The sequence below is a fragment of the Periplaneta americana genome, chromosome 2 (assembly GCF_040183065.1).
Source record: "Periplaneta americana isolate PAMFEO1 chromosome 2, P.americana_PAMFEO1_priV1, whole genome shotgun sequence".
NCBI lineage: Eukaryota > Metazoa > Arthropoda > Insecta > Blattodea > Blattidae > Periplaneta > Periplaneta americana.
This window is the reverse complement of record NC_091118.1, coordinates 33,893,131-33,921,069: the sequence shown is the minus strand read 5'-3', so window position 1 is coordinate 33,921,069 and position 27,939 is coordinate 33,893,131. Positions and strand designations below refer to the sequence as shown.

Sequence of the window (27,939 nt, the reverse complement as noted above, 5' to 3'; positions counted from 1 at the left end):
GTACTAGGGAAGGTTTCATAATGGTGTTAATTATTCCCATTGTTTTGGTGTATTTAGAAATTTTCTGTGAAATGTGTACTTCATCGAAAAAAGATAATGTGTATCCGAGATATGTAAAATAATTTATCTTTTCTAATATTTTTTAATCTAAACATATTTTGCTAATATAATAATTTAAAATTGAATTTTCTGATGTATCTATATACAATATTCCAGTTAGTAGTACTTCACTATTCTGACTCTTGAGCTGGAAACAAAATTTGCAGTCATCTAGGTTCTCGTCCATAGATATCAATCAGGGTATCACTGTATGCAAAAAAGATTCTCTGTTCTCTTCTATGTGTTTCCAATGTGTGGACAGCATGCATAGAGAGGAAAGACAGTCATCTCTCATGGTGCTCCTTAGCCATGTTTTCATCCTTCGAAGGGTGCTGAAACATATAAACACAAGGAATGCATATAAGTACTTTCTGATAAATGCTGTAACCATAACAAACGAACATAATAATAATAATAATAATAATAATAATTATTATTATTATTATTATTATTATTATTATTATACATAACTTACCTGAATGACCGTTCCACTGTGCATGTAGTGCAGGGTAAAGTGATGGACAATGTCAAAGCTTGCTCAGTGGATGGGGGGAGGGGGGATAAAAAAAACGCGTAAAAAAATAAAAAATCCCAGTGGTACCACTGGCTACCCCCTGCGGACGCCCTTACTGCGTGCATTCTCATTTTTCGTGGAAAAAGGCATGCACAATTGAATGCACTTTGTTCCATCTTGCGCAAATTGCTTGAATGTGTAAAGTTGAAAGAAAAATTGAACTGTGTAGAATCACCTTAATAATACCACAATCTAGTATATACAGTCACGAAGCTCAATACGGAGTAAATATGCATCCATAGATAGTTGCTAACCACTAGGATCGCTAATATTGCCTCATTACAAACAATGCGAAATAGTACCGGCACAGTCTATTGTTCCTAGCACCCTCACAACTCAAGCTTCGTGACTGTATTATTAGACTGTGATAATACTGTGTGCATGCGCCATAACTTCCCCCCCCCCCTGCCCTGCCTAGAACATTTCTCTACCTTCTTGTGGCACAACAGTAGCTTTTCTTTTATTCGTTTTTGTAAATCTAATGAAATCATACGGGTTATTGAACAATTTGTTAGTTTCATACAGTAGTGTTTGTTCCAACTGTGAACAGTGAAAACCACTAGCCAAAAGCTACAGTCCCTGCCGTATATTGTAAGAATAAGTTATCTAACTTAAATTCTTGCCTTAAAACATATTCCATTCTTTATTAGCAGTTGATACAAACTTCGCGTCCTTTAGTAGGAGCAGTGGACTAACATATAATGTGATTGAGATATTCTTGTTCTTATCGTATCAGTTTCTGAGCAAATGTCATTTCCAGAAACACAAATAGAACCTGAAGAAGAACTAAATTAAAAATAATTACCAGTATATCAACATTACATTTGTAACCATTATGTTCGAATATCACTGTTTCCTGTCTGGCTGAGGCTAAAGCAGCAGTTGCAAGATGACGGCACATCTGCAAGAGTATACCATTTGATTCGAGCATTAATGCAGGCTTTTTCTCGGGCTGCTAATGTTGCACCAAGATTCATCACCTGTATCTAGCCAGGCTAGCATATCATTCCCTTCATTCTGTCCTCTCAGGTCAAGTCGCCAACTTGTTGCACATTTACCTTCGTGACCAATAGATTCGTTATTCAATACTTGTCCATCCAATTGCAGACATTTGACATTACTGACCATACATGGGCAATATATCTTTATGAATTTCATTTGTTCCCAGACCTTTTTCCCAGAAAAAACTTACAATGGTACACTTGTGCAGAAGTGTCGCAATCTTACAACTGCTGCTTCTTTATTTCGCTTGTGTCTCAGTCAAAATATAGGTTGCTTCTTCAATATGTAAATTACTGACTCCCCTGTGTGTATTTGTTTGCAAGCATTTCTATGCAGGTGTGGATTTGGCCTTACCGAACTCGTCTAGCTTGCATTCGAACGGTTGACTGTTACCTTTCACAATATTGTAGTTCACATATCATTGTTGTCACAACCCTGCAGTATATATTGACTACACCCCCAACTCTGACTACTAGCAACAGGCATCTATAATGAAAACCGATCAAAATAATCCTCATTTCTCGTGAAAAACAACTGAATAGACTACAGTGGACAATAGTGGACTTTATGTTGTCAGCAAACAGCTGGATACATTAAGGGGAGGCAGAGGTGAATATTTCAAAATCCACAAAATTTATCCAATTTGTTTGAAATTGATCATGGATACTAAGTATGTTATTAGTAATGGATATACCAAGTTTCAACTTTCTAAGTACAATATCGGTAGTTCTGTAAATATTAATAATTTTATAAAACTTTATATCGTTTGATATAAAATGCTCCACCATATTGTAAGAAATTTTCAATATTTATTTTTATTTATATGTTCAGAGAAGGTAGGTATATAAATAATGGTAAGTATGAGTTTATTATGGGAATAATATAGTAATACAATTATCTTGGTTTTAATTTCATACTTTTAAGGGCACAAAATCAAAAACTAACATCGAAATATCAAAATAAAGATAATAAAAATGGAAAAAAAACCAAATTTTCATTTTTCTTCAGTTTTGTTCGAAAATTTCACCTCTGCCTCCCCTTAAGAAGATTGATTGATATCACTGTTGTAGCACGTTACAAGAAAGTACAGTATTTAGCCCCATTAGGATGGTTGTCAGCTGGAACTGCCTGCTTTATGGTCTTACTTATTGCACTCTTTAAGCTAAGGTTGATGTCTTGTAGTGAGTCCTTGGGAATTGGTCTTCTCGTTGTATTTCTGTAATGAAGGTCACGGAAAGTTCGCACTGACATTAGCTCCAACATTACTCTGCATGAGTGCTGTTGGACTCTGACTTTGTTGGTGGCTTTGGGTGTTGTCCACTCCTGCTCCGTCGACCTTGATGTGCTGAACAGCAGATTTTACTGGTGGAAACGGTTTGGAATGTAGTGAGAGATTGGTTTTGTGCTCGATTATTCGGCTCTTATGAGGGCCATGGTCGGTAATTTGCGGGTTTTTGCAGTTAGTGCACAGGAATCAAAGTCACTATATAATGTTGGTTAGTCCCTTTTTGCCAACAGAGGTGTTAAGGAAAGTTCAATGGTGTTCGGGTAAAGGGAATTAAGTCATTTTTCGTGCTAATGGAGTTCCCCAGGTGAATACACAAGTTAAATTCTACAAGTGGATAGCCTATCCAAAAAAAAAAAATAATAAAAAAAAATAATACTAACATTTGATGTATTTTATTTGTGTAGAAAATTATTTGAAATAATAGTCTGAAGTTTATTTTCATTTGAGTATCTCAAAATTCATTTTTATTACTTATGCATCTCCTTTTACCCAAACACCATCGAGTTTTTACCTGCTATCCACAAAGTGGTAGCCCATGCATTTCCTAAGTAGTCATCATGCTGTTTGGTTGGCACTGCCCCCCCCCCCAAATTTGTCTGAACTCTTTTTTTCTATTAACATTAGAAAATAATGAATTCAAAAAATCTTTTTTGCTTTTGTTTATGATTAAGTTTCTATGCTTAAATTGATGAATTAATGTCTTCAGATCAAAATTTCTGTATGTATAAGAATTCCTATACCCCGTTTGAGGAATAGAAGCACTGTAATGTTTCTTTTGTAACAGCCTGTACTTCTGTGTTAGAAGTCTGCAGGTGTTCAGGCCGCCACTTGGAGATGTATGACTAACATACTGCACGATAATACAGAAAAGAGAAAAGTATCCCGGTATAATGTGTAAACTCAAAGACGAGATTATAATAAAATAATTAGAGTTTACATTTCATATGATATCTTCAGGAAGATAAGCTTCATATAAAAAAGTTTCTGTTAGCACTGTTACGTAGTGTTATTGATGTATGCATGTATTTCTGTATGAGAGAGAAAAATAGGGAGATTGTTTTCAGTTATGCCCTATTATAGCCTTATTTGTAGTAGACCTACAGTTGAAGCCCTATACAACTAGGTCCGAAATATCGCGGATATTGATGTAACACTGTAAGAAACATGTCCCCCAAAAATACCTTTATTAAATGATCATATTCCGATATACTGTACCACAGTCAAGCTATAACGCGGGAGGAGGAGGTAAATGATGTCCCCCATAACCCCGTTATATGGGGATTCTATGGTTTTGCTTTGCCCCCCCCCCCCAAGGAAACGATTCTCTCTCCACCTGTGGTTGGATCTATGGTCGATGTACGATTCTAATTTGTGCGTTGTTGATTTTAGAATAACATCTACCATTTTCTTTATGTGTGTCTGGTCGACATCAGTTGTATTGATGATTGGTGCTGAATTTGCACTTGCACACAACAACCTGGCTGTAAAGGGAAAACAGTTTAGTTTGTGACGGTTTCGGGGTGGTTGGAGGTCTTGTTGGTGGGATGGCTAGGGGAACTTAGGTAATTGTTAGGTGGATGGCCGGTTCTGTGAGTATTTCAGACTTGACTCTCTCATGTGGGGGTTTAACCTTGTAGTACTGTTCTGCTAGTTTAATACCAGCTGGTAGTTAGTTGGCTGTCGTGAGGTATTGCACGAAAATTCGTACCATTTGTGTAGGTTGGTTAGTCGTAGCTGAAGTTATGAGGATGATTCTTCTAATACCCGGATGTGATTCCATGAGTAATGGAGCCAGTTTGTTCTTAGAAATTTGAATTTCAAGATTTTTCATGATGACACTGATCTCTGGCCATTTGTCTATAATCTGTACAACGGACTTAATGCAATTGACATTTAGTTGTCGCAAACACGCATGAAGAAAAAACTTTTTTTTTAATTGCACACACATCTAATGAAAATTAAACATTTTTTTTCTGTGCACTACAAAATAGATTTGTAATTAATTCGTTTTTTGAACCATAGGAATGTGCAACTAAGCACAATTCAACTCCAGATATTTGAAGTTAAAGTGGAAAATACGACTGGTGATATGGCAAGGAAATAGGTTTGAATTTTCAATGAAGAACTAGGAAACAGGCATGATGAGGCATTTGTTTCCTTCATAATAACTCTCGGTCACACTGTATTGCTCAGAATCAAAACCTCATCGCATCATTTCCATTGGAACAATTGGACTATTCTCCATACAGCACTGACTTGGAACAAAGTGACTTTCACTTCTTACCACGCCTGAAAAAGTTTCTGGCCAGCCAGTATTTTGAAGAGAATTATGACCTGAAAGTTGTACTTCTGAACTGAACATAGGAGATGGCAGCATTCTGTGAAGAGGGTATATAGAAACTTACATCCTGCGATAATAAATACCTTTTTAATTCCAACGACTGTGTGAGAAAATAGTTTGAGGTACGTAAAAACTGATAAAAATTAAGTACTCTACCAGTATTTAAAAAAATCAGCATTGTAAATGGCCAAATCGTATGCCTACTTAATTTATGAACAAGCATCTTATATTTAACTTAATGCTTTTCCTCTCTACTCATATTATATAAGATACTAATAAAAATGAGACAAAAAGAGTCTTAAATCAGATTAGTGTATTTTAAATAACAACAAAACATGAGAAATATAAATTAATTACATACTTAATACAAAAAATTGTCATGTTAGTAATGCAGCATTTAATTACTTATCGAAATTCTTTATTACATCTTTTACTGGTTTCTGAAATTCGTGTACAACACCACGATGTTGAAGGGGACGAGCTGTACTTGCTGAAGGCACTCTCACTACATTTCCTACAGGTAGTCTAGCTGCATTTGCTACTGGTAGTTTATTTGCACTTCCTGCAGGCAGTCTAGCTGCATTTCCTACTGACAGTCTGTTTGCATTTCCTGCAGGAAGCTTAGCTGCATTTCCTATTGGCAATCTTTCTGCACTCCCTGCAGGCAGCTTTGCTGCATTTCCTGCAGGAAGCTTAGCTGCATTTCCTATTTGCAGTCTTTCTGCACTCCCTGCAGGCAGCTTGGCAGCATTTCCTGCAGGCTGTCTAGCTATTGGCAACCTGTCTGCACTTCCTAATGGCAATCTGGCTGCATTTCCAGCAGGTAGTCTAGCTGCTCCTATCTTCAGTTTCTCTGCACTTTCTGCAAGCACTTTGTCTGCATTTCCTGCAGGTTGTCTCAAAGGGTATGCTGGCATTCTATTCGGCTCTGCAGCCACTTGCTGGCGTGATGAGCGCATGCTCATAAACTGCATGACCCCACGTGGACGCTGAAGTCTCATGCTCCCTCCTCTCTGAAATCCCACCGGTGCTGGAGCTGGTTTCTCCTCAACATACGGCTTTCCTGGCCACATTAGATTATGTGCCTTCCGCCTTATTATCGGGTCCTGGAATAGAAGGCAACTTACAATATAAATAATACTCATGGATTTTTATTTATTTTATTGGGTTATTTTACGATGATGTATCAACATCTAGGTTATTTAGCATCTGAATGATATGAAGGTGATATGAGTCCGGGGTCCAGCACCGAAAGTTACCCAGCATTTGCTCGTATTGGGTTGAGGGAAAACCCCGGAAAAAACCTCAACCAGGTAACTTGCCCCAACCGGGATTCGAACCCGGGCCACCTGGTTTCGCAGCCAGACGTGCTGACCGTTACTCCACAGGTGTGGACAATACTCATGGAGAATTGGGATTTTCAATCACGTGTTAAGATTCTATATATCCGAAATTTCGATACTATTTAAAAGTTCTATCACAAGGATTGTGTCAATCAAGCATGTGTATGTGTGTCGTGCGTTGCATGTGTTTTTTACCTATTTATTTACGTAATTGATTAACTAGCGGACTTACTCGTGTTAATTATGTAAGTCTGTGCAGCTTACAGCTGTTTCGGTGCTTTATCACACCATCCTCAGAGCCTACTAGACCTCGGCGTATCTCGAACTTCTCTGCCTGTTATGTGGGTGCGTTTGATTGTTGAAAGGTGTTGAAAAGTGGAGTCAAATAGTGTGTGTGTACTGAAATTGATCGGCGTGTTGAGAATTTCATCGGGGTGTGTTTTAGTGTGTTTGTATATTTCGTATTGTGCCCATTGTGCAACTCAAACCAAGAAATGGATTCGGAACACCTCAAAATCTGTGCTTCATGGCTGGTCATGATAATATCTTTGAAAAATATTGGAGTTCAAGAGGTCAAATGACTTTATTGTCAAACGCCTGGCATTAGAAAACAACAACAACATATTTTGTATTGTTCTAGTGTGTTTAGTTTTTGGTTCTTGGGTTGTATGTGTAGGATTTCCATTTCCACATTTATATTATTGTATGTATGATTAGCATTGGTTATGTGATCAGCGTATGTAGATGTATTGTGTCCTCTGGTTATTGCTTTAATGTGTTCTTTGTAGCGTGTTTGGAATGACCTGCCTGTCTGTCCAATGTAGAACTTGTCGCAACTATTACATGTGAGTTTGTGTACACCTGTGCGGTCGTATTTGTTTGTTTGTGTTTTTGTTTGTTGACATGTCTTTGTAGTATGTTTTCTGTTCTGTATGCTATGTTGTATTTCTGCTTTCTGAATGAAGATGCAATCTTATCTAGTTAATCAATTACTTATATTCAAGTATTAAAAGTAGTGTACGCAAGATTCAAAATATTTATTTACAATTTAAGTAATACTACGTGATTGGTTGTTACTACATAAGATTTATGTTTACAATTCTGCAGTGCCTGGGAAAAGTGACATAAGTCAGTTTCCACAAACCTTTTTTGATAATTTATTGACAACTTACACTGGTTTATGTCGATTTGATTTTTTTCTGTATTAATTATTGTAATGGGAGAAATACTTATGTCTCTTTTTCCAAGCGAGCAGATGTTCCGTAAGTTGTCAATAAATTATCAAAAAAGGTTTGTGGAAACTGACTTATGTCACTTTTCCCAGGCACTGCAGAATTATTTTATATAACATTGCTTCCTATCTTTCTTTTTATATACATAAAAGACTCGATACTTTACAAATGTAATCTTCATCTTACGATGTTTGGTGACGTATACACGTCCGTTGATGTGACATATTAATGAATTTAACACTGTATCACTTCGGAATATGTATGATAAGTCTTTCTTGTGTTAAATTTTAATGTGCCTTGTTAACATGTTACAAAACACCTCCACATATGCAGAACACATCACAAATGCCAACCACACATACAGAGACATCAACACAGACATGGAAATACTGCACATCCAACCAAAAAGCCAGAAACTCAACACACTAGAACAATATGAAATATACAGACACACGAAAACACACCCCAACGATATTCTCAATACACAACTCAATTTCAAAACACATACACTCTTTGACTCTACACTACGAACGCACCCACACAGGAAACAAGAGGCGCCAACACCAACAACGACCAGTTCTGAAGATGACCCAAAATAGGTCGAAACATGTTAACAAGGTACGTTAAAATTTAACACAAGAAAGACTTATCATACATATTCCGAAATGAACAATTTTATTATGTCTATGTTATTAATTGGCCATTTCCCTTTCTTTCTTGCAATTTTGTCCTTCAATATCGCTCGTTGTGAGATCAATTTAGGGCACTGTATATGTGTGAATAATTTTAGATGTGTAGGAGACAGATATTGAGGAAAAAACATTTCGGTTTAGTTTTCGAGGGGGAAGGGCAAAACCACTGATGATTTAATTTTTTATTTCACCCCTTTATCCGTATCCACCGCCACTTTTTAATTTCAAATTGCACCCCCTATCTTCAGACATTTCATTTTGAAGAGGATAATAAATCCTATTCGTTAAAAAAAAATAAATAATTCGGTCCATCCATTTCTGAGATATAGCCAGAAACGTATCATTTAATGAATAACATTAATACGATTACAGGGGCCAAACCATTTATAACAAATGGCAATAGAAACAGAATCATAACAATAGTGCACAGTCTTCTGATAAATAAACAAAGATCCTACACACGCGATATGACTTAAGATATTAAAGTATGTATATATAAATGAACTTTACAAAAAAAAAAAAAAGCGCTAGACAATTCCATGATAACAAGAACTCCACTCATATCAGGCAAACAAGTTGTCTAGTACAGTACATATAGTAATAGCACAGTATCTTCATAATATGGTCTAATATCAACTAACTTTAACTCAATAAAATATTATACACTTCTGACTCTATCTCAGAAACAGAAGGGATTGAACAGAAAATTCAATCAGCATTGGTTTTGAACTTCCCCCTCAAAAACTAAATTGACTGTTTTTCTCATAATCTTGTCCTCTGCGCATCTAAAAGTATTCAAACTGTGCGAAGGTTTGAAATGAACGCATAGTATTATGATAACTTCAGAAAAAAAAAATATATATATACACACAGCTATTTATTTTCATAGAATTTCTTTTAACAAATGTTATGAATAATCCTTTGTATAAAAGAGATACACGAGTTAATTTGATTTACATACAGTGATTAATGTGACTGTTACAGCTTCTGCGAAAATTTTCTTCCAAATCACATTTGTGACTTTTATGAAAAATGTTGCAATTTCAGTTTAAATGTGTGTAAATACAAAATTTCATTGTGACTCCTGATTTTTTTAAATACGAATATGTTAGGAAAAGAAAACTGCAATCACATCAGATATTCAAATAAAGAAAATTTCATCCAGAGAAATGGCGTCTGGAAAGGTTCCCAAAATGCTGGCTGCGTTTCCATGTTGAATGGCTATTCCTGTTCGTTGCTGTAGGTAATTGGTGCAGAGGGTCTGCAGTAACAGTCACCAAACTTCTAATAATTTCGGAAACCAAGTCTTTTATAAATATATATATATATATATATATATATATATAATTATGTATAAAACGAAATCCTGGTGTTAAAATTGAAAAAAGAATATGGTGCATGTGGTAAAAATTGCATTACTCTATGTTAGACTGAAGCCGAAAATATGAAGTATAATTTAACATTATAGGAATGTGGCGTTCTGAAACCCCTTGATACAAAAATATGTAAATTTTTGTTTTGTTGTATAGATTTGATGGATATGAACCAGTATACCTTTTTAAACAGCATGCTTGTATCTCAAAAGCAGGATATGCTATATACTATTTATTTGTCTATGCTATATACCACTTCGTAACTTATTGTTCACCTGCAGTGTTGGTCCTCTTCAAGTGCTAGTCATGTATACCAACATTTATTTGAAACTTAATGACATTTTCTCAATTTGCTTCATGTTGTAGTCGTCCACACCTGTGGAGTAACGGTCAGCGCGTCTGGCTGCGAAACCAGGTGGCCCGGGTTCGAATCCCGGTCGGGGCAGGTTACCTGGTTGAGGTTTTTTCCGGGGTTTTCCCTCAACCCAATACGAGCAAATGCTGGGTAACTTTCGGTGCTGGACCCCGGACTCATTTCACCGGCATTATCACCTTCATATCATTCAGACGCTAAATAACCTAGATGTTGATACAGCGTCGTAAAATAACCCAATAAAATAAAAATTCATGTTGTAGTTAATAAAATTATCGTTCACGAACCTTATAACTTGACATTCATCACTCTTTTGTCAGGGAACTTTTGACGAAAAAAACATGATTGAACATCTCCTTACTCGCCAGATCATGCTTTCTACCATTTTTAATACTGCTAGAGAATAAAATATACATATCTAAAAAAGAAAAACTTTAAGATATTCATAAAAGGTGTTGCAGTACTGGTGGCTATGTGAATATTGTGTGAATTTATTTGAAGGCCTATAAATTAATGTGTTTTAAGAAAATATTACTACGCAAAACAACCTCTTACCTTGAGCCATGCATGGTTTAGAATATCTTCAATGCTAATACGTTGTGTGGGCTGCACTTTCAACATTCCTTTAATAAGGGTCACAACTGCGGGTGTCATACCAGACCAGTAATGAGCAGGAAATGTGTCGGTACCAAATCTTATATCTTCTATTCTTCTAAAAGGAATTCTGCAAGTCAGACTGGAAAATATAAAATAAAATATAATAACAGAGATAATTCTAAAGTGATACATTATAAATATTTTTTTATTATAAACTATATGTTGATTCAGCATTTATTTGTCAGCGAATATTGCTCAGTACAGAACATATCGGCCATTTCTGCAATTAAAAGTGCGGGTTAAAGCAAGGAGATACACTATCACTAGTAGCAAGGCATGACAAAAATTTTGGGTAAGCTGGACTGAAGGCATTGTGATCTAAGCCATGCTTTATGTCGCTAAAATATAAACGAAATGCAGAAACGCTCCTGTTTTTAATTAACTAAATTCTAAATTGATCTTGTCCCTTCTTCGAAAATGTTTGGGAAAGCTCAACTTACCTACCCTGAAGCTTCGATCTTTATTTTTTAAATTTTCTCTAGAATACGCCATTAGGAAAGTCCATAACTATCGGGTGGGTATTACATAAGTCAAAATCATGAGTTCATTCTGCCTCATCTTGCATATATTATATTCTAAATTATCAAAGGTTATTTTTGTTTTTAAGGAGTTAAGTATGTTTCATATATTTTTTTGGAAAAAAATACAGGACACTTTCGGTTTGAATAAACCAACCACATTTTGTTGCTTTTCTTATTTACAAACATCAATAAAGGATAAATAACATATTTTCAATATGAAAAACTTATCAGATTACCAGGAAACAATTGGCATTCATGCAGTCCTCTCTGTAGATTGAAAACTCAAAAAAGTTTTATATCCATTGTTCAAGAATTAAAACAGAAAATCAATATCCCGAATTTAAAAGAAAACTTACAAATTAAACCAAACCCTTTAACTCTATTAAATATAGAATATAATCTAAATTTAACAGAAGAAATACTGAAATCAGAAGTAAACACTGAAATACTGAAACAATTGTCTTTAGAGACAATTAATATTAGGTACCCTCCACAAAACTGGCTTCATTTATACACCGACGGATCCTTGATCCCCAGAGAACAAGGTGCCGGTGCAGGTGTTACATGCTGTCTCTTCTCACTTTATAGATCTCTTGGATATGGAACAACAAGTTTTGATGGTAAAATCATTGCAATAAGTGAAAGTCTCAGGAATCTTCTATGCCACATCAATAAATTTAGGAATGCAGTTATATTGTCAGACTCCAAAGCAGCTATTCTATCAATAATTTCGAGACAAACACCTTCGTCTCAAACAGCAGAAATAAATAAAATGCTCTCTTAATTAATATCACTCAATAAAAGAATTGTATTCCAATGGATACCATCCCATTGTGAAATCCTGGGAAACGAGAATGCGGATGCTTTAGCAAGGAAGGGCAGCACTGCTACTTACAGACCTCTTACTAAATCTACATACTTAGACTTCAACAAACAAAATTGATTGTTTGGCCAAACACCTGCATAGAATTGGAATATATCAGTCCGCTAACTGCCCATTGTGCAACTCAAACCAAGAAATGGATTCGGAACACCTCAAAATCTGTGCTTCAGTGGCTGGTCATGATAATGTCTTTGAAAAATATTGGAGTGCAAGAGGTCTAATGACTTTATTGTCAAACGCCTGGCATTAGAAAACAACAACAACATATATTATAATTATAGGGTATAGCAATCTTATAACTGAACTTTAAACAATACTAAATCATATCTTTCCCTGTGATATACTTCTCAGAAGAATGTATTTTCTCAAGTAAAGAATGATTATGTTGTACCAAGTTATGAAATTCCACACAGTCTTTATTGAAAAATACTTTACCAATGAACATACAGTAGCTCTCACTGTTCCTACAGATCTTATATCTTATTCTTTTCATTTGTCAGTAAGGAGTTCATCCGAGAAAACAGTCTTTCAATATTAGCGTAGTTATTACCAGGACACAACCTCACAATAAGCGACAAACAAGTAAAATATGGGACATATACGAAGCCTAAATTTAAAGCCATTGGTCTCAACAGAAACTCTCGGACTGGTATACTTTGATTATTTGAATCTCACAATGGAATTCATATATGGGGAAGTAGGGTTACGACAAGAGTCAATAGCATCTTATTGCTAAAAAAAAAAAAAAAAGGCCCCTGAGAGTAATATTCAACCAGAACACTAAAGGAATCGTGTAGACCACTATTTACGGAGTTAGAGATACTGGTAATGTCAGTTTACACTCTAGGGCCTATTTATGTATAGAACCATGATCTTCCTTAGATCTTATATACAGATCTTTTTCAAACTAGATCAGAAATACTTACTTACTTACTGGCTTTTAAGGAACCCGGAGGTTCATTGCCGCCTTCACATAAGCCCGCCATTGGTCCCTATCCTGAGCAAAATTAATCAATTCTCTATCATCATATCCCACCTCCCTCAAATCTATTTTAATATTATCTTCCCATCTACGTCTCAGCCTCCCTAAAGGTCTTTTTCCCTCTGGCCTCCCAACTAACACTCTATATGGATTTCTGGATTCGCCCTTATGTGCTACATCTCAAACATCTGGATTTAATGTTCCTAATTATGTCAGGTGAAGAATACAATGCGTGTAGTTCTGTGTTGTGTAACTTTCTCTATTCTCCTGTAACTTAATCCCTCTTACTAGATCAGAAATACATTCTTTTAAGACTAGGCGTATAAATAAAGATAAATTAGAGTAAGCTTACACAAGGTGCAGATTAAGTGAGATCTCCAAAACCTGCTTTTTTAATGGCATCAACATATTTAATAAGCTATTATTGGACAACAAAGGTAAAGCATATCATTATAGTGACAGAAGAGCACGTTCAAATAATAATAATAATAATAATAATAATAATAATAATAATAATAATAATAATAATAATAATAATAATAAAAAGGTAAAGGTATCCCCGTAACATGCCATGAAGGCACTTGGGGGGCATGGAGGTAGAGCCCCATGCTTTCCATGACCTCGGCACTAGAATGAGGTGGTGTGGTCGGCACCACGCTCTGACCGCCTTTTACCCCCGGGAAAGACCCGGTACTCAATTTTATAGGAGGCTGAATGAACCTCGGGGCCGTTCTGAAAGTTTGGCAAAATAATAATAATAATAATAATAATAATAATAATAATAATAAACATCCATAAATATTTTATGGATTTTTCAGAAAAAAAATTTAAAAATATAAATTAATGTCTAATTACTTTCGAATCAACCTAATGTGGTATTTGCTCGCACATACCAGTAATAGAGGAGAACTCCCATGCTCCAAATGTCCACTTCCTTAGTATATTGTGAAACATTTTTATGAATCTCTGGTGCCATATAAACGGGCGTCCCCACACGAGTATCCATCACTGTACCAGGTCTAAGGATTTTTGACACTCCAAAATCTGTAACTTTTATTAGGGTTTCTGTATTCTTTGATGCTAGAAGGATGTTCTCTGGCTGAAACATTTAAAAGGTGAGTCAAAGCATTTCAATTCCTTCATCATCAAACTTTTCCTGGAAAAGAAAAGAATCATATATCTTCATTTTTTTCTCCAAATTATTTTATGGAATTTGATAAATTATGATATTTAAATGATGTACAGTTCATAATCCAAACAATGGTAAGACAGTTTTGAACTAACACAGAACCAATTAATGCCTACATAAGTAATATTAAAAGAAATTATTAACAGAATATTTCTCTGCCATCTTTTTGGCGTGACAACAGTATTATCACTACTACTCCTATTACTACCACTACTACTACTGAAGTGTAAAAATTCAAACCTTGATGTCACGGTGCACAATTTTTTGGCCATGTAAATACTGAATAGCATTCACAATCTGGAAGAAGATGAGCTTCATGTCTGCCTCTTGCATCTTGCGGATTGGATGTATACGCTTGGAGAGATCACCACCTTCCATGAACTCCAACACTATGAACAGTACGTTTAGTGAGTCTACCACTTCTTCAGTTTCGATGAGACATGGCTGTAAAGCAAATGAAGGATTGTCAGGAAGATGACACAAACTTTCTCTTAAATTTTATATAACAATTCAGTTTCTTTATAATGCTGCGAACAATGTTGTCATTTACAATCCTTTGCAATAATTATAATTCAGATTGTAGCAAGCTTTCATTTACATTTAGTAAGAGAGTCAACATTTTGAATTTTCGTTGCATTTGGGAACGTGATAAATACCATTTATTGAATGAAATTTTAAGTTGAAGACATTTCCACAAATATGTTCAATTAGGAGTTTCTTTTAGAAGAATGAAACTTTCAGTGTGTTATTCTGTGAAAAGTAATTTATTTTCTTTCAGATGTATGTCATACTGGAAGGATTTTACCAGATTATTTTATTTAGTGATTTTCATTAAAAACTAGAGTTAAGAAAAAAAATAAATATGTAAGTACGATATAAACATATATAATTATGATTTCTATATGGAAAGCAACTTTTTTTTTTCTCTGTGCATAAATAAAGATAAATATTCTCCGTGCAATTTAAGGTTATAATTTATGTTTTTTTGTTTTACTGCCAGGATAGGTTAGTCAGTGTATCAGAAGTCACTCTCGAGGATAACGCCTACTGCAAAGCAATCTGCTAAACATAAAGCTCGAGAGGAGCTGGGCTGCTGAAGAGAGCTCGGCTCGGCTCGAGCTTTTGCTTAGGCAGGAAGGAGAGCTTGTAGCCGAGCCAAGAGCCTTGTTTTCTCATGTATAATTGTTAGTTTTCTCTTCTTGCGTAAAAGTTTTGTTTTATGTTGGCACATTTTTCTTCTAGTTTGCGGGTGTTCCTGTTTTTTTGGTGTGTGTGTTGCGATATATATTTATTTATACAGTATATTAAATGTGTCCCAGTGAAACGTACAGCAAGAGTCCGTATAGGCCATATTCTATCTGATGCTTTTCCAATTCAGTGCGGGCTAGAGGAAGGAGATGTACTATGATCTTTACTTTTTAACTTCGCTCTATAATATGCCATTAAGAAAGTTCAGGATAACAGACAGGGTTTGGAATTGAACGGGTTACATCAGCTTCCTGTCTATGCGGATGACGTGAACATGTTAGGAGAAAATCCACAAACGATTAGGGAAAACGCGGAAATTTTACTTGAAGCAAGTAAAGCAATAGGTTTGGAAATAAATCCCGAAAAGTCAAAGTATATGATTATGTCTCCTGACCAGAATATTGTACGAAATGGAAATATAAAAATTGGAGATTTATCCTTCGAAGAGGTGGAAAAATTCAAATATCTTGGAGCAACAGTAACAAATATAAATGACACTTGGGAGGAAATTAAACGCAGAATAAATATGGGAAATGCCTATTATTATTTGGTTGAGAAGCTTTTGTCATCTAGTCTGCTATCAAAAAATCTGAAAGTTAGAATTTATAAAACAGTTGTATTAGCGGTTGTTCTGTATGGTTATGATACTTGGACTTACTTTGAGGGAGGAACAGAGATTAAGGGTGTTTGAGAATAAAGTTCTTAGGAAAATATTTGGGGCTAAGAAGGATGAAGTTACAGAAGAATGGATAAAATTACACAACGCAGAACTTCATGCATTATATTCTTCACCTGACATAATGAAGAACGTTAAATCCAGACGTTTGAGATGGGCAGGGCATGTAGCACGTATGGATGAATCCAGAAATGCATATAGAGTGTTAGTTGGGAGGCCAGAGGGAAAAAGGCCTTTGGGGAGGCCGATAATATGGGATGATAATATTAAAATGGATTTGAGGGAGATGGGATATGATGATAGAGAGTGGATTAATCTCGCACAGGATAGGGACCAATGGCAGGCTTATGTAAGGGCGGCAATGAAACTTCGGGTTCCTTAAAAGCAATTTGTAAGTAAGTAAGTAAGTATATTAAATATTGACAGTTTAGAAATAAGTGCAGATTTTTCTTTAGTTTCTTCTAGTAGTAAATGTTCAATATGGTGTGACCTAGTTGATTGGTTTGCAAAGGTAGAGAATCGTCATATGTGTTTGCTTCACAATTATGTAGGCTAACAGTAATGAGGTACGTGACAGGCCCTAAATTTTTAATACATAAAATGCAACCTCTCATCAGTCACGCCTTGGTGTCCTCAACTTCCAAACCTACCATCTGCCACAGTCTTCATGAAGTTCTGTATCATAGGTAGTTAGGATAATATTTAAATTATGCGCGTTTCAAGTATTTCTGTAACAAATTTAGAAACATATTTCCCGAAAAAATTGGTACTGTACATACCGGGACCTTGGAGTGCATAATAGTGCACTAGGCTCAGGTATCAGTACTGGTTTGCCTCTCCAATGAAACGTATAATGGAATTGAACCTGTGATGCTTGAGTCCAGAAGAAAGCATGGTGACGCTGATGTAACCGAGGATGACATGATTACACAAGTACCTCCCCTCCTTTTTCAATTATTACGACTCAGTAAAACTAACAGGTATTATCCAATTTAGGTATTATCTAATTTTTGGAACTTACATGTTTGATTTTCTGGAGGATCGTAGTTTCGGTGTGAGCATACTTCATGAGCTTTGGATTCTTCTTCATCATCTTCATGGCAAACCTCTTTCCAGTATCCTATGGGGAAGCAAAAATAATTCATCCTTAATACATAATGTATTTAAAATAGATAGCAGAGGATGGGAAGTACATGAGGAGATTCATTGTGTGTCTGAAGATGATTCTCATAGAAGAGTCGATATAATTGCCATCAATAGAAGAACCCAGAAAGTAATGGTCTTAGACCCTACGATTTGCTTTGAACGAGATACGAATCAAGCACTGCAGATAAATGATGACAAGCGAGCTAAATATGTACCTTGTCTTCCATACCTCAGTGAAAAATATGGCATTTCGCTTTACAACTGGGATGTTACAGGCTTACTATTTGGAGCGAGGGGTTGTTTACCAAAATTTACATGTGATATCCTTAAATCCTTTCAAATTCTCTTTTATGAGGTTCAGAAGATTGTAATGGAAATTCTGAAGCCCTCTCTTCAAAATCTGCACTATCATCTATATGTTAACACGTAAATTTTTGTTTTAATGTACAAATCGAATCATTATTTTGCACGTTTCATTTCCCTTTATCTTTTATGTTTGTTAATTCCGGATCCCAGTGGTCAACCTCAATTGAGGACGGATGATTTGAAATAAATCTTAGTAGTAAAAATTATTCTGTTCAGCAATACCAATACTGTATGTATGAATAACTCAATTAAGTCTTCTTAATGCGTCCATCTGGATACTGATAGCATAAGGTCCATTATCCACTTGTGGCCTTCAGTTAGTATTACTTGTAATAAATGAGGGATACTTTGATAGGTGTTCATTATACTGTAGATCAATAGCTAGCAATTCAGTGTCAAGACTGGAGAAGGACATGATGAAGATCTGGAACACTGGATCTTCTATACTGTCCATCCATAAACCACAAAACAAGTAAATTAAAATCATCAGTACCAGTTGCAGAATACACAGCTCTGCAGTATATATTGACTACACCCCACCTCTGGCTACTAGCAACAGGCATCTATAATGAACACCGATCAAAATACCCCTCATTTCCCGTGAAAAACAACAACTGGATAGACTACAGTGGACTATAGTGGACGTTATGTTGTCAGCGAACAGCTGGATACATTAAGAAGATTATATTGTAGATCAGCGGTTCCCAACCTGATGACCGCGAATAATTTCAAAGGGTTCCTCTAAACCAAGGTGTGTTTTCAAACTGTATCTCAATTTAGTTTAACTTTATCATATTCTCTGATTTTTATCAGCTTGCTGGGTATTGTTCTTTATCTCAGACTTTTGAGACACAGAGTTTAACAGGAAAATGAGTTCGCCTGAGTGATTTCTCTTCTCTTGTAAGTGTTGCGTACCTATCTAATATTTCTTTGTTTTTAAATTCTAATCTTCAGGGTCCAACTTTATCTGTGTTCACCGTTCAGGATAAGACTGAAGAAATGATAAAGAAGTTAAACTTATAAGTCTCTGAGTTATTAATCGAGAATTCGATTCATTTCCCACTCTCAGAGACTTTCTAGCAAAACATGATGATGAACTCTCAACCGATATCTTTGGGTGTATAAAGAAACCAAGGATGTCTGCAGGATCCAATCTCAATGGTACCAGTAGCAAAATGGTTAGAAAATTATAGGAAATGGATGTATGAGAAGAGAGAAAATTGAACTTGAAAAATAACCAGTTATGAAATCTAAATTACCCTGTGCATGCATTCATAGTTTAAAGCACTCGTTTTTGTTTAATTGTTTACCGAGCGTTTGAGAAACATGTATCGTACACATAGAGAAAAGTAAAAGAAAAACGTGTAAAAAATAAAAATCTCTGTGGTAGCACTGGCTACCCACTGTGGGCGCCTTGAAAGAAACACTTTCATTAATTTACATTAGAATTAAAGGCAAAAAAGTGTAAAAAAATCTCTTCTTCCTGACGAATAAGAGTACCTAAATGTAATAATGACACAAGCATGTTTTATTATACAAAATTAAACAAAAGGTAAAATTTGTTAAAAAAATTGGATGGCTGTGAAAAAAAAATTATGTTCCAAAGATTTATAAGGATATTCATGAATATATTCTATTAGATTCAATTACATGAATGGAGTTATGGATCATGGTAACAACACCTCTACACCCTCTATCTTCACGAAACAGATTAAAAATTTTGTAGTCAGCAAATTTGTAAAATTTTAAAATATCATCAATCTGAAAATATTCTTGTATGCATATTATAGAAGGCTTTTTGTCTTGAACTTCTTGCTTTAATAAGTCCATTTTGTTGCTTAAAGACCTAGAGTTCCATTGTAAAATTTTTAGTGTCTATATCTTTTTCGTTAATGTTGCCTTTTCGCTTTAATTCTCGGTCTTTTAATGTACTACCCAATGAGACATGAAATTTATTCTTTTTAGCCTCATTTTTTATATTACAGAGAATGGATTTTGCTTCTGCATTGGACTGACACCATGCTTCAATCCTTTTGGTATTATATTTGCCTCTTTGTCTCATTATATGGTTCTTTTCAATATTAAACTTGGCTCTGATTGACTGGACGGTGTGACTTTTGGTGTTTCAAATAAGTAGGCCTACTTTAGTACGATTGTTGGCATTCTCAGTGCAGTCCCTACCCGGAGATCCGATTGAGGGACTGTTTTACTTCCGGAGAATTTTACACTGAGGGACTCCATGTATCATAAGCAGTGAAAAATATAGTGGGACTGCGTTGGTGTTAATGCAGCTTCTGTGGGTATACTCTATTTTTTTTCATGGAGTGCAGTTTCATAGAAAGGACTTTGCCGACAGACCTTCTACTGCCCCCTACTAATCGGTGTCATAAATAAATGTCTTTCTTACTGTGACGGAAATTTTGTCTTCTCCTGTCAGTAACCAATCACAACCCTTGTTCAGAAGAATTGACAGGTTCCCGTCAAATCCACGTGGAGGCAGAGTTGCTGCATCTTTTCCGAATTCCAAGAATCCCGTCAGTCTCATTTCAAGGGTCACCACGATTGTGGCAACTGTGCAATGTTGGGACGAGGGGACAGGATGGAATTGTCAGAGGTGTTAGTGTAGGAAGTCATAAATACCCGTATGTAAGTGGGTGTTCAAAGGAGCCACCGAACTGCACTCCTTGAAATAAAATAGAGTATACCTCTTTGTTACTTGTTAGCTTAAACAAGTTTAAGCCCCCTCACCACGACAAGATGAGTACCCATATTATTTGCAGGTCATCCCATATTATTTGCAGATGACACAAGTATAGTAATTACAGCCAATAACTCCAACACATCCCAATCTTCAACAGAAGAAATTCTCTTCAAAATATGTGACTGGTTCTCAGTCAATAAATTAGTATTAAATTGTAACAAAACTAACATACTTTCACTCGGTAATGAGTTTTGTAATAATATTCTGGGGAAATTCCACAGATAGTAACAGTATATTTATACTACAGAAAAGAGTAATTAGAATAATAGTAGATGCCAAATCTAGGGAATCTTGTAGGACTATTTTCAAAAAACTACAAATAATGCCCATGGCTTGTCAGTATATCTTTTCATTAATAATCTTCCTCAAATGTAATCGTGAAAACTTTGTAACTAATTCAACAGTTCATAGCATAAATACACGTCAAAAAATGACTTTCATACTCCATTGGCAAGTCTATCGTGCTATCAAAAAGGAGTGCATTATATGGCAGTAAAAATGTTTAATAGCCTCCCTATCGATATAAAAATGAAACTCAAAACATAAGATTATTTAGGGCCAAATTAAAGAAGTACCTAATTTCTCACGCCTTCTATTCTGTAGGTGAATTCATGATATTCAATAATGCTTCATGAAATTGATACTAAAACTTTGTGTTGTACTAGTAGACTATATTGTAAATCTCTTCTGCATATATTTCATCTAGACTGTCACTATAAATTAAGACTTTGTAATAGTATTAAGTTTTTTGACTTGTTCCATATTCTAGCTGTGAAGCAATGTATGAATATCATGGAATGTCAATAAATACAATACAATACAATACCCACGAGGGAGAATATATTCTATTATAACACAGTATAATATTAATAAACATACCGTAACATAATAATAATAATAATAATAATAATAATAATAATAATAATAATAATAATAATAATAATAATAATAATAAGTACCATAACCTGATGTGTCTGGGATTATTGTATCTATAAAAAACGCTGTTTTGTTAACCTTTAATATTTGGGCTTTTATACCGAAATGTTCCATCAGTCAGTACAGGTATGCTTTTATCCCAGTAGGTAGGTCTACACATTCCTCAATCATTATTATTGTTTAACTGTTACATTACTGCAGAAGTTACCTTCTCAAACACAAGTGACACTTCTCCAAAACCGCCTTCACCCAGGTGGGAAGACATCAAGTACTTGTCTCCAAGTTGTTTAGGTAAATCTGAGCCCTTTGCATCACATACTGACTTGTCGAGATAAACAAATACTGAAAACAGAAATAAACACCAATTAATGTATTAATTGAGGTGATGGGTGAAATTGATATTTTCTGCAATTATTAAGCTAGAGGCTTTATATTTTGTATACTTCTTCTCCTTTCTGAAGTATTTTTGTATATACCTAAGTTTCATTTTGATCAGATGATTGGTTTTTGAGTTATTAAAATTTTAAAACAATATTGTATATATGTTTTTAATCTATTACAAAATTTAAGTTTCATGCATGATTCTTTCTTACACGACAACTCTGATATCATTAGAAAAAAACTAAGTATCTAGAATTTTAAATTTGCATCCATGATTGGAAAGATTTTTTAAAAATATATGCAACATCGAAATTTAAATTTGTAATGTCCACTAAATATGTTTTATTTTTTAATTTCGAAAGTATTTTGTATATAAAAAATGCTGTTGTGTTTAGTTAACCACAGTACCATATAATATAGAACATGCAGTAAAAATATAAAAATTATTGTGAGAGCCTTCACACTTTGAACATGATGAAATATGCCGGAAAAAAGTGTGAGAAAATGGCTTGTAAAGTTAGCGACTATTTAAATATGACGAAATGTTTATGTTTCTAAGCGCAACAGAACACGAAAACTTGCTCAACATATGAATAGAGCTTGCTGATTCATTTTTCACAAAAAACAATACGATCTTTGATTGAAAATAACCAACATTTCACCTGTCTCCCCTCTTAATATTAATAACTAGTACAGTTTTTAAGATGTACATGAATTTCTGAAGTAGCTACAAAATGATATACAATGGTAAAAAATAAATAAGTACCAGTAGTAGTATATAAGCGATTGAGTGAGTGACTGAAGAAAGGAAGATACCAGTACGCAAATAATAGACCTACATTTAAATAAATAAATAAATAAAACAAATCTGGATATTTCGCAGAAAGGAACCAGCACAGAAAGTAGCTAAAACTAATGAAATCAACTTTATTCTTCTTCTTCTAATGTCTGGTAATCGACTATTCGTCATTCATCAATATGAAGCCAGTTTTCTTCTACATTCATGTTACATGTCGATGCGTAGGCCTACGTTTTAGATATAAATACCGATATTTATTTATCAACGAATGAAATAGTAACAAACACACGCCCTCCAATATTACCTTTGACAGTCTGCCATCACTCTTGCTTTTGTAGCCTAAATATCTTTAAAAAAAATGTGTATGATGTGGAAACTAATTTAAAATCTTCTAATTGAGATCGAAATTTAATTGCGTTTTTCCCAGTTCCAATATTATATAGACTGGTTCCTACTGCAAAATTATAATTTAAGTAAATTCTGTGTTGTTTGGGTAAAGGGAGATAAGTCATAAAAATGAGTTTGGAGATAAATGAAAATTAAATTTGGAATCCTTATTGCAAATAATTTTCTATACAAATAAAACACATCAACTGCTAGTATTCTTTTGAGATTTGCAAACTCACTTGTATAATTTAACTTGTGTCTTCATCTGGGGAACAAAATTTCATCTGCATAAAAAATGACTTATCCCCCTTTACCCGAACACCACAGAATTGTAGTGCTGTAAGATACCTGTAACGAACCAAGAACTTTATAGGCTTACATTTGAGATGTAATTTAATTATATATAATTGAGATGTAAGTAGTCTGAACAAAAAGTTTATACCTTTAAGATGCATTTTAATGATCGCTATGGTGGCATTGTGATTCAGAAGAATCTTTTGTTTAGATCCAACCTCCTTTGTATTCACATATGTTACAGCCAAATCTTCCAGGTAGACACCATCTTTCTTTTTGACGATCTTAAACTGTTTCTTTGACAGCTTGTCATAATCTGCTTTCCCCAACTCCGAGTCCTTTATCACGTAGCTGCAGCCAGAATCTTTCCCAAAAGTGTATTCTTCCTTCTTCAACTCTACAAAAATATGCCAAATTTGATCAAATGTCGGTATACGTATTTAGACCTACAAGACATAGGTACATTACCGGTACATAAGCAGATAAATTTTTAACCTTCTAATAGATAATAATAATAATAATAATAATAATAATAATAATAATAATAATAATAATAATAATAATAATAATAATAATGATAATAACGATCCACAATTAAAGAAATTAGTCCACTGACAGCAATGGTAAATCATATTCTATGCAATCTAAAGTTATAGGCTAATTATTGTACTGGCAAATCACAAATTTAATTTTGTACTTTGCTTTCTGAAGTGGTATTACATACATTATTTTTCTATAAAATCAACTTGCTTTTCATGTAGCCCACGTACTAAAGGAATGCACGGTATTAAAAACTTACGAATTTCTCCACAGCAACAGAAATAAAACGAAGAAATGTCTATAGCCTAATAATAGTAGTATAGTATTTATTAGCTGTCATAGCAAAAGCTAATGACATTGTCAAATTACACGTGTGAAATTATCGTACAAAAATGAAAAATATTCTATTACAACACTAAAGATAAAACAAAATGACCACAAATACTTCTTAGAGTTTACAATTGAGAGTCAATAATAATAATAATAATAATAATAATAATAATAATAATAATAATAATAATAATAATAATTATTATTATTATTATTATTATTATTATTATTATTATTATTATTATTATACACTAGATGCTGAAATTACTAAAATATAATAATGATAAACTGTACCACTAAAACTCTTCATAACTATACAATGCTTTGTCTATAATGTTTATGGTATTTTTAATTGTTTGGTGAATTTATTACCCTACTATTGCGCCACTTTATTTCCTGAGACAGTTGATTCATAGTACCGTATAAAGAAGATCTTCTTTATACTGTGGTTGATTGAACAATATTATTCCACCCGGTAATAATTATTGTACTTCGTCCACAATTTGTTTATCGTCTCGTAACTAAAATATTTAACGAAATGGAGAAGGGGAATGGATCTTGGTCCCTTAACCCTTCATCTATATCCATGTCTGTACTTAGGGATAAATGTTGAAAATAGAATAGTAATTACAAAATCGGAGATAAGAGTGGCGTTCTCTATGTAAAATACACGTAACTCACCGGTATCTATTGTATAATATTTTCACAGTTGACAAGAATGATATAATTCTGAGCTGCCTCCAATTTTGTTCTTTTTTCATTATTCAGTATGTTATATGGTCATTGTTGTAAACATTATGCGAGTCGTGGCTGTGGAGCATGACGTGGTGTTCTAAAGGTCAGTGACAAATAAATAGGTAGGCTACAGGCCTATCACATGCTATGGCTGTAATACGCGGAGCATACGGTACTCATTATGGCCTATTTTGTGAATAATAATGCATAGTCTGATTGAATTTCTAATTTAGGGTTTTGCCATACCATAGTAAAATTAGGCGTAGGCTTACTACATGTAGTGTGACATTCTTAAGGAAGAACTTTTCGTGAGACTGATAATACAGATGTTACTATAAGAAATTTGCACTAAATAAATCCTTAAAAATGATTCAGGATGATCAGGTTGTACCTAAGGGTAATGACATAACATCATACCATCATACTCTATTTCTCAGTGTTTGTTTTGTTTATTTCTCAGTGTTTGTTTTGTTTATTTCTCAGTGTTTATTTATTTGCCCATATATGTTTATTTGCTTATAATTATTTGTTTACTTGTCTATATTTATTTGTGCCAAGTTTGTTTGTGCATGTGTGAATGTATGTGTGCGTGTGTATATTATCAAACCTGACGATGTCATATCCAGACCTTGTACACTGGTTTCTGGCAAATAAATATTATTATTATTATTATTATTATTATTATTATTATTATTATTATTATTATTATTGTCGTGCATTATAGGCGCTATGTCGAGTATGGCGAAGTTCGATATTCGCCGATGTTCGCTCTGCAGAAGGAGTCTGTCGTGTTTGTTCCACCTTGTTATAAAATATTCGCTGTCCTTCACTCCCACTCCTTCAAGTTTTAACAGCTTAAGGATTTTAGCATACTTAGATATTGTGATTAGTTCTTCATATGAAATACGACGACGTTTGTAAAGTCTTGGTTGCTTCTCTCATGTTCAAACGTTGCAGGACATTAATTTCCATCACTATTTTACCACCAACCAATGCATATAGCGATATTTAAAGATGAGAACTGCATTGACGTAGCGAAACAAAATGTATAAGCTGTATATGATAAACACCAACGAAAAACAAGATCATCTTGCATTTCGCAGGCGCACTGTCTTGTCTGTTCTCGGATTCAGTGCTCGAAATGTAATCCTACAGTCTAGAACAGCCATTATTTTCAACCATGTGCTGTGAGTGATCCGCTAGTGCGCCGAGAAAAAATGAAAATATATGAGTTCACAGGTGTCAACATTTAGCGAACACGGTACAAGTCAACATTCAATAAACACATTCCCTCTTAAAACCCTTAAAATTCCCCTCTAGTTAGGAATCACGGGTTTAGATTATATATGGGATTTTAGTGTGCTACATGTTGAAAAATGCTGGTCTAGAAGTAGACTATCCTCAGTAAGGAAATAAGTTAAAGAAAAACTGCTCTTTTAGCATTAAGTTAAGTTATATATTGTGTACATTAGCAGTAAAAAAATCGGCCGTCTAGCTTCAACAGTTTTCGAGAAAATGTTCCTTATGTAAGACATAATTTACACAATTCCGTAGCCCATTAACAATTATGTTTCATTTCCATAAACGTTTTACAATGTTTTTAAATTTAAATAATTGATTAAATGGCGAAGCCACACATGCTTACATAATTAACACGACTAAGATCGCCATTTAATCAATTATTTATATTCAAGTGTTAAAAGTAGTGTACGAAAGATTCAACATGGGTTTTTAAATTAAAAGGCTATGTTTTTGAGTTCTTTACACCACGATTGAAACTAAGGTACTAACCATATTTGATTTGGATTGTTTGTTGAAATGTAAATACGAATATGGATTTAATTGTAATTTTTTTGGTATTGTAGAAATTATTTTAACTGTTAAAGTTCTATTAGTCTATAATGCTTTATGGTGTTCCTATTCATAATATATTAATCTACGCACCATTTTTTAAATGTACGGTATCAAGAAACATACTTTTCAACAATCAGAAGAGATATTATATTATTTCCATAGTAACCTACAACTATTTTTGGTAGTATGTTGCAAGAATAATCAACGAATGTACGGAATTGTGTCAATATATCAGTATCATTCCTTTGTACTAAAGTAGTAGCCCCTACGTCACAGGTCTGGTTAGTGGTTAGTAATGCGTACTTCTGGCAAATATGAATCACCTTACAGTAGCCTATTAAAGAAAATGTATCTTAAAGTGTAAATGTTTGTGTATATATATCTGCCTTTCACCTAAAAATAATGATAATAATATACCTAGTAATAACTTCGCAACAATTCATGGAAACGTTTCTTACCAAGTGGAGTAAATTCATCTCGCATTGGATAGAGCCATCCCCAGACAGGTTTCACCATTGTCAATAGCTGTGCAACTGCCGTATGTCACAACTGCTTCAGTTTCCCTGACACTTATCTTATCAGCTTCCGAACAAAGTCGGCAGAATGTGGGCTTGCGCAGAAATGCACAGATCCTTTATTTCAGATATCTTAGACTTACCTACCTTCGAAGCTCAAATAATCACGGTGACAACACTCTCGCTCAGTGGCATTTTTCGCGAATGGAATAAATCTCAAATACTTCCTACTGTATTTCTCCCAAGGTTGAAGGCAAAAATGCAACTGGAGTGAGTCAACGAACCGTGAATCACGTCCACCTGCAATCTTATAAACATTCTTCTTGACTAGAGTGACACGTATTCGAATAAAAGTGTAAAAATGTGCAATGGCTGCATTTACATTTTTGTTAAAATTCATTATTTTAAATAATGCAGAATAT

At 34.4% G+C, this 27,939-nt stretch overlaps 1 protein-coding gene across 1 annotated transcript; it reads right to left on the bottom strand.

Annotated features, from left to right (window-relative positions):
- Positions 1 to 5,597: 5,597 nt before the first annotated feature.
- LOC138692021 (ovarian-specific serine/threonine-protein kinase Lok-like) lies at positions 5,598 to 27,614 on the bottom strand. Its single transcript, XM_069814820.1, has 8 exons — positions 27,461 to 27,614; positions 23,692 to 23,940; positions 21,891 to 22,024; positions 17,495 to 17,593; positions 14,790 to 14,993; positions 14,254 to 14,459; positions 10,873 to 11,053; positions 5,598 to 6,410 (listed from the first exon to the last, which is right to left on the bottom strand). The coding sequence occupies exons 1-8, from the start codon at positions 27,516 to 27,518 to the stop codon at positions 5,706 to 5,708; spliced, it is 1,836 nt and encodes a 611-aa protein (XP_069670921.1). The 5' UTR covers positions 27,519 to 27,614; the 3' UTR covers positions 5,598 to 5,705.
- Positions 27,615 to 27,939: the final 325 nt, after the last annotated feature.

What these genes read in the sequence shown, in the direction of transcription:
- LOC138692021 (XM_069814820.1), bottom strand. Translation starts at nt 27,518, where the DNA reads ATGGTGAAACCTGTCTGGGGATGGCTCTATCCAATGCGAGATGAATTT. An exon ending in TTGTGCACCGTGACATCAAG is followed by an intron (nt 14,460 to 14,789) that starts GTTTGAATTTTT and finishes TAAATGTTTCAG; the next exon opens with CCAGAGAACATCCTTCTAGC. An exon ending in GGAGTTCTCCTCTATTACTG is followed by an intron (nt 11,054 to 14,253) that starts GTATGTGCGAGC and finishes TATATTTTCCAG; the next exon opens with TCTGACTTGCAGAATTCCTT.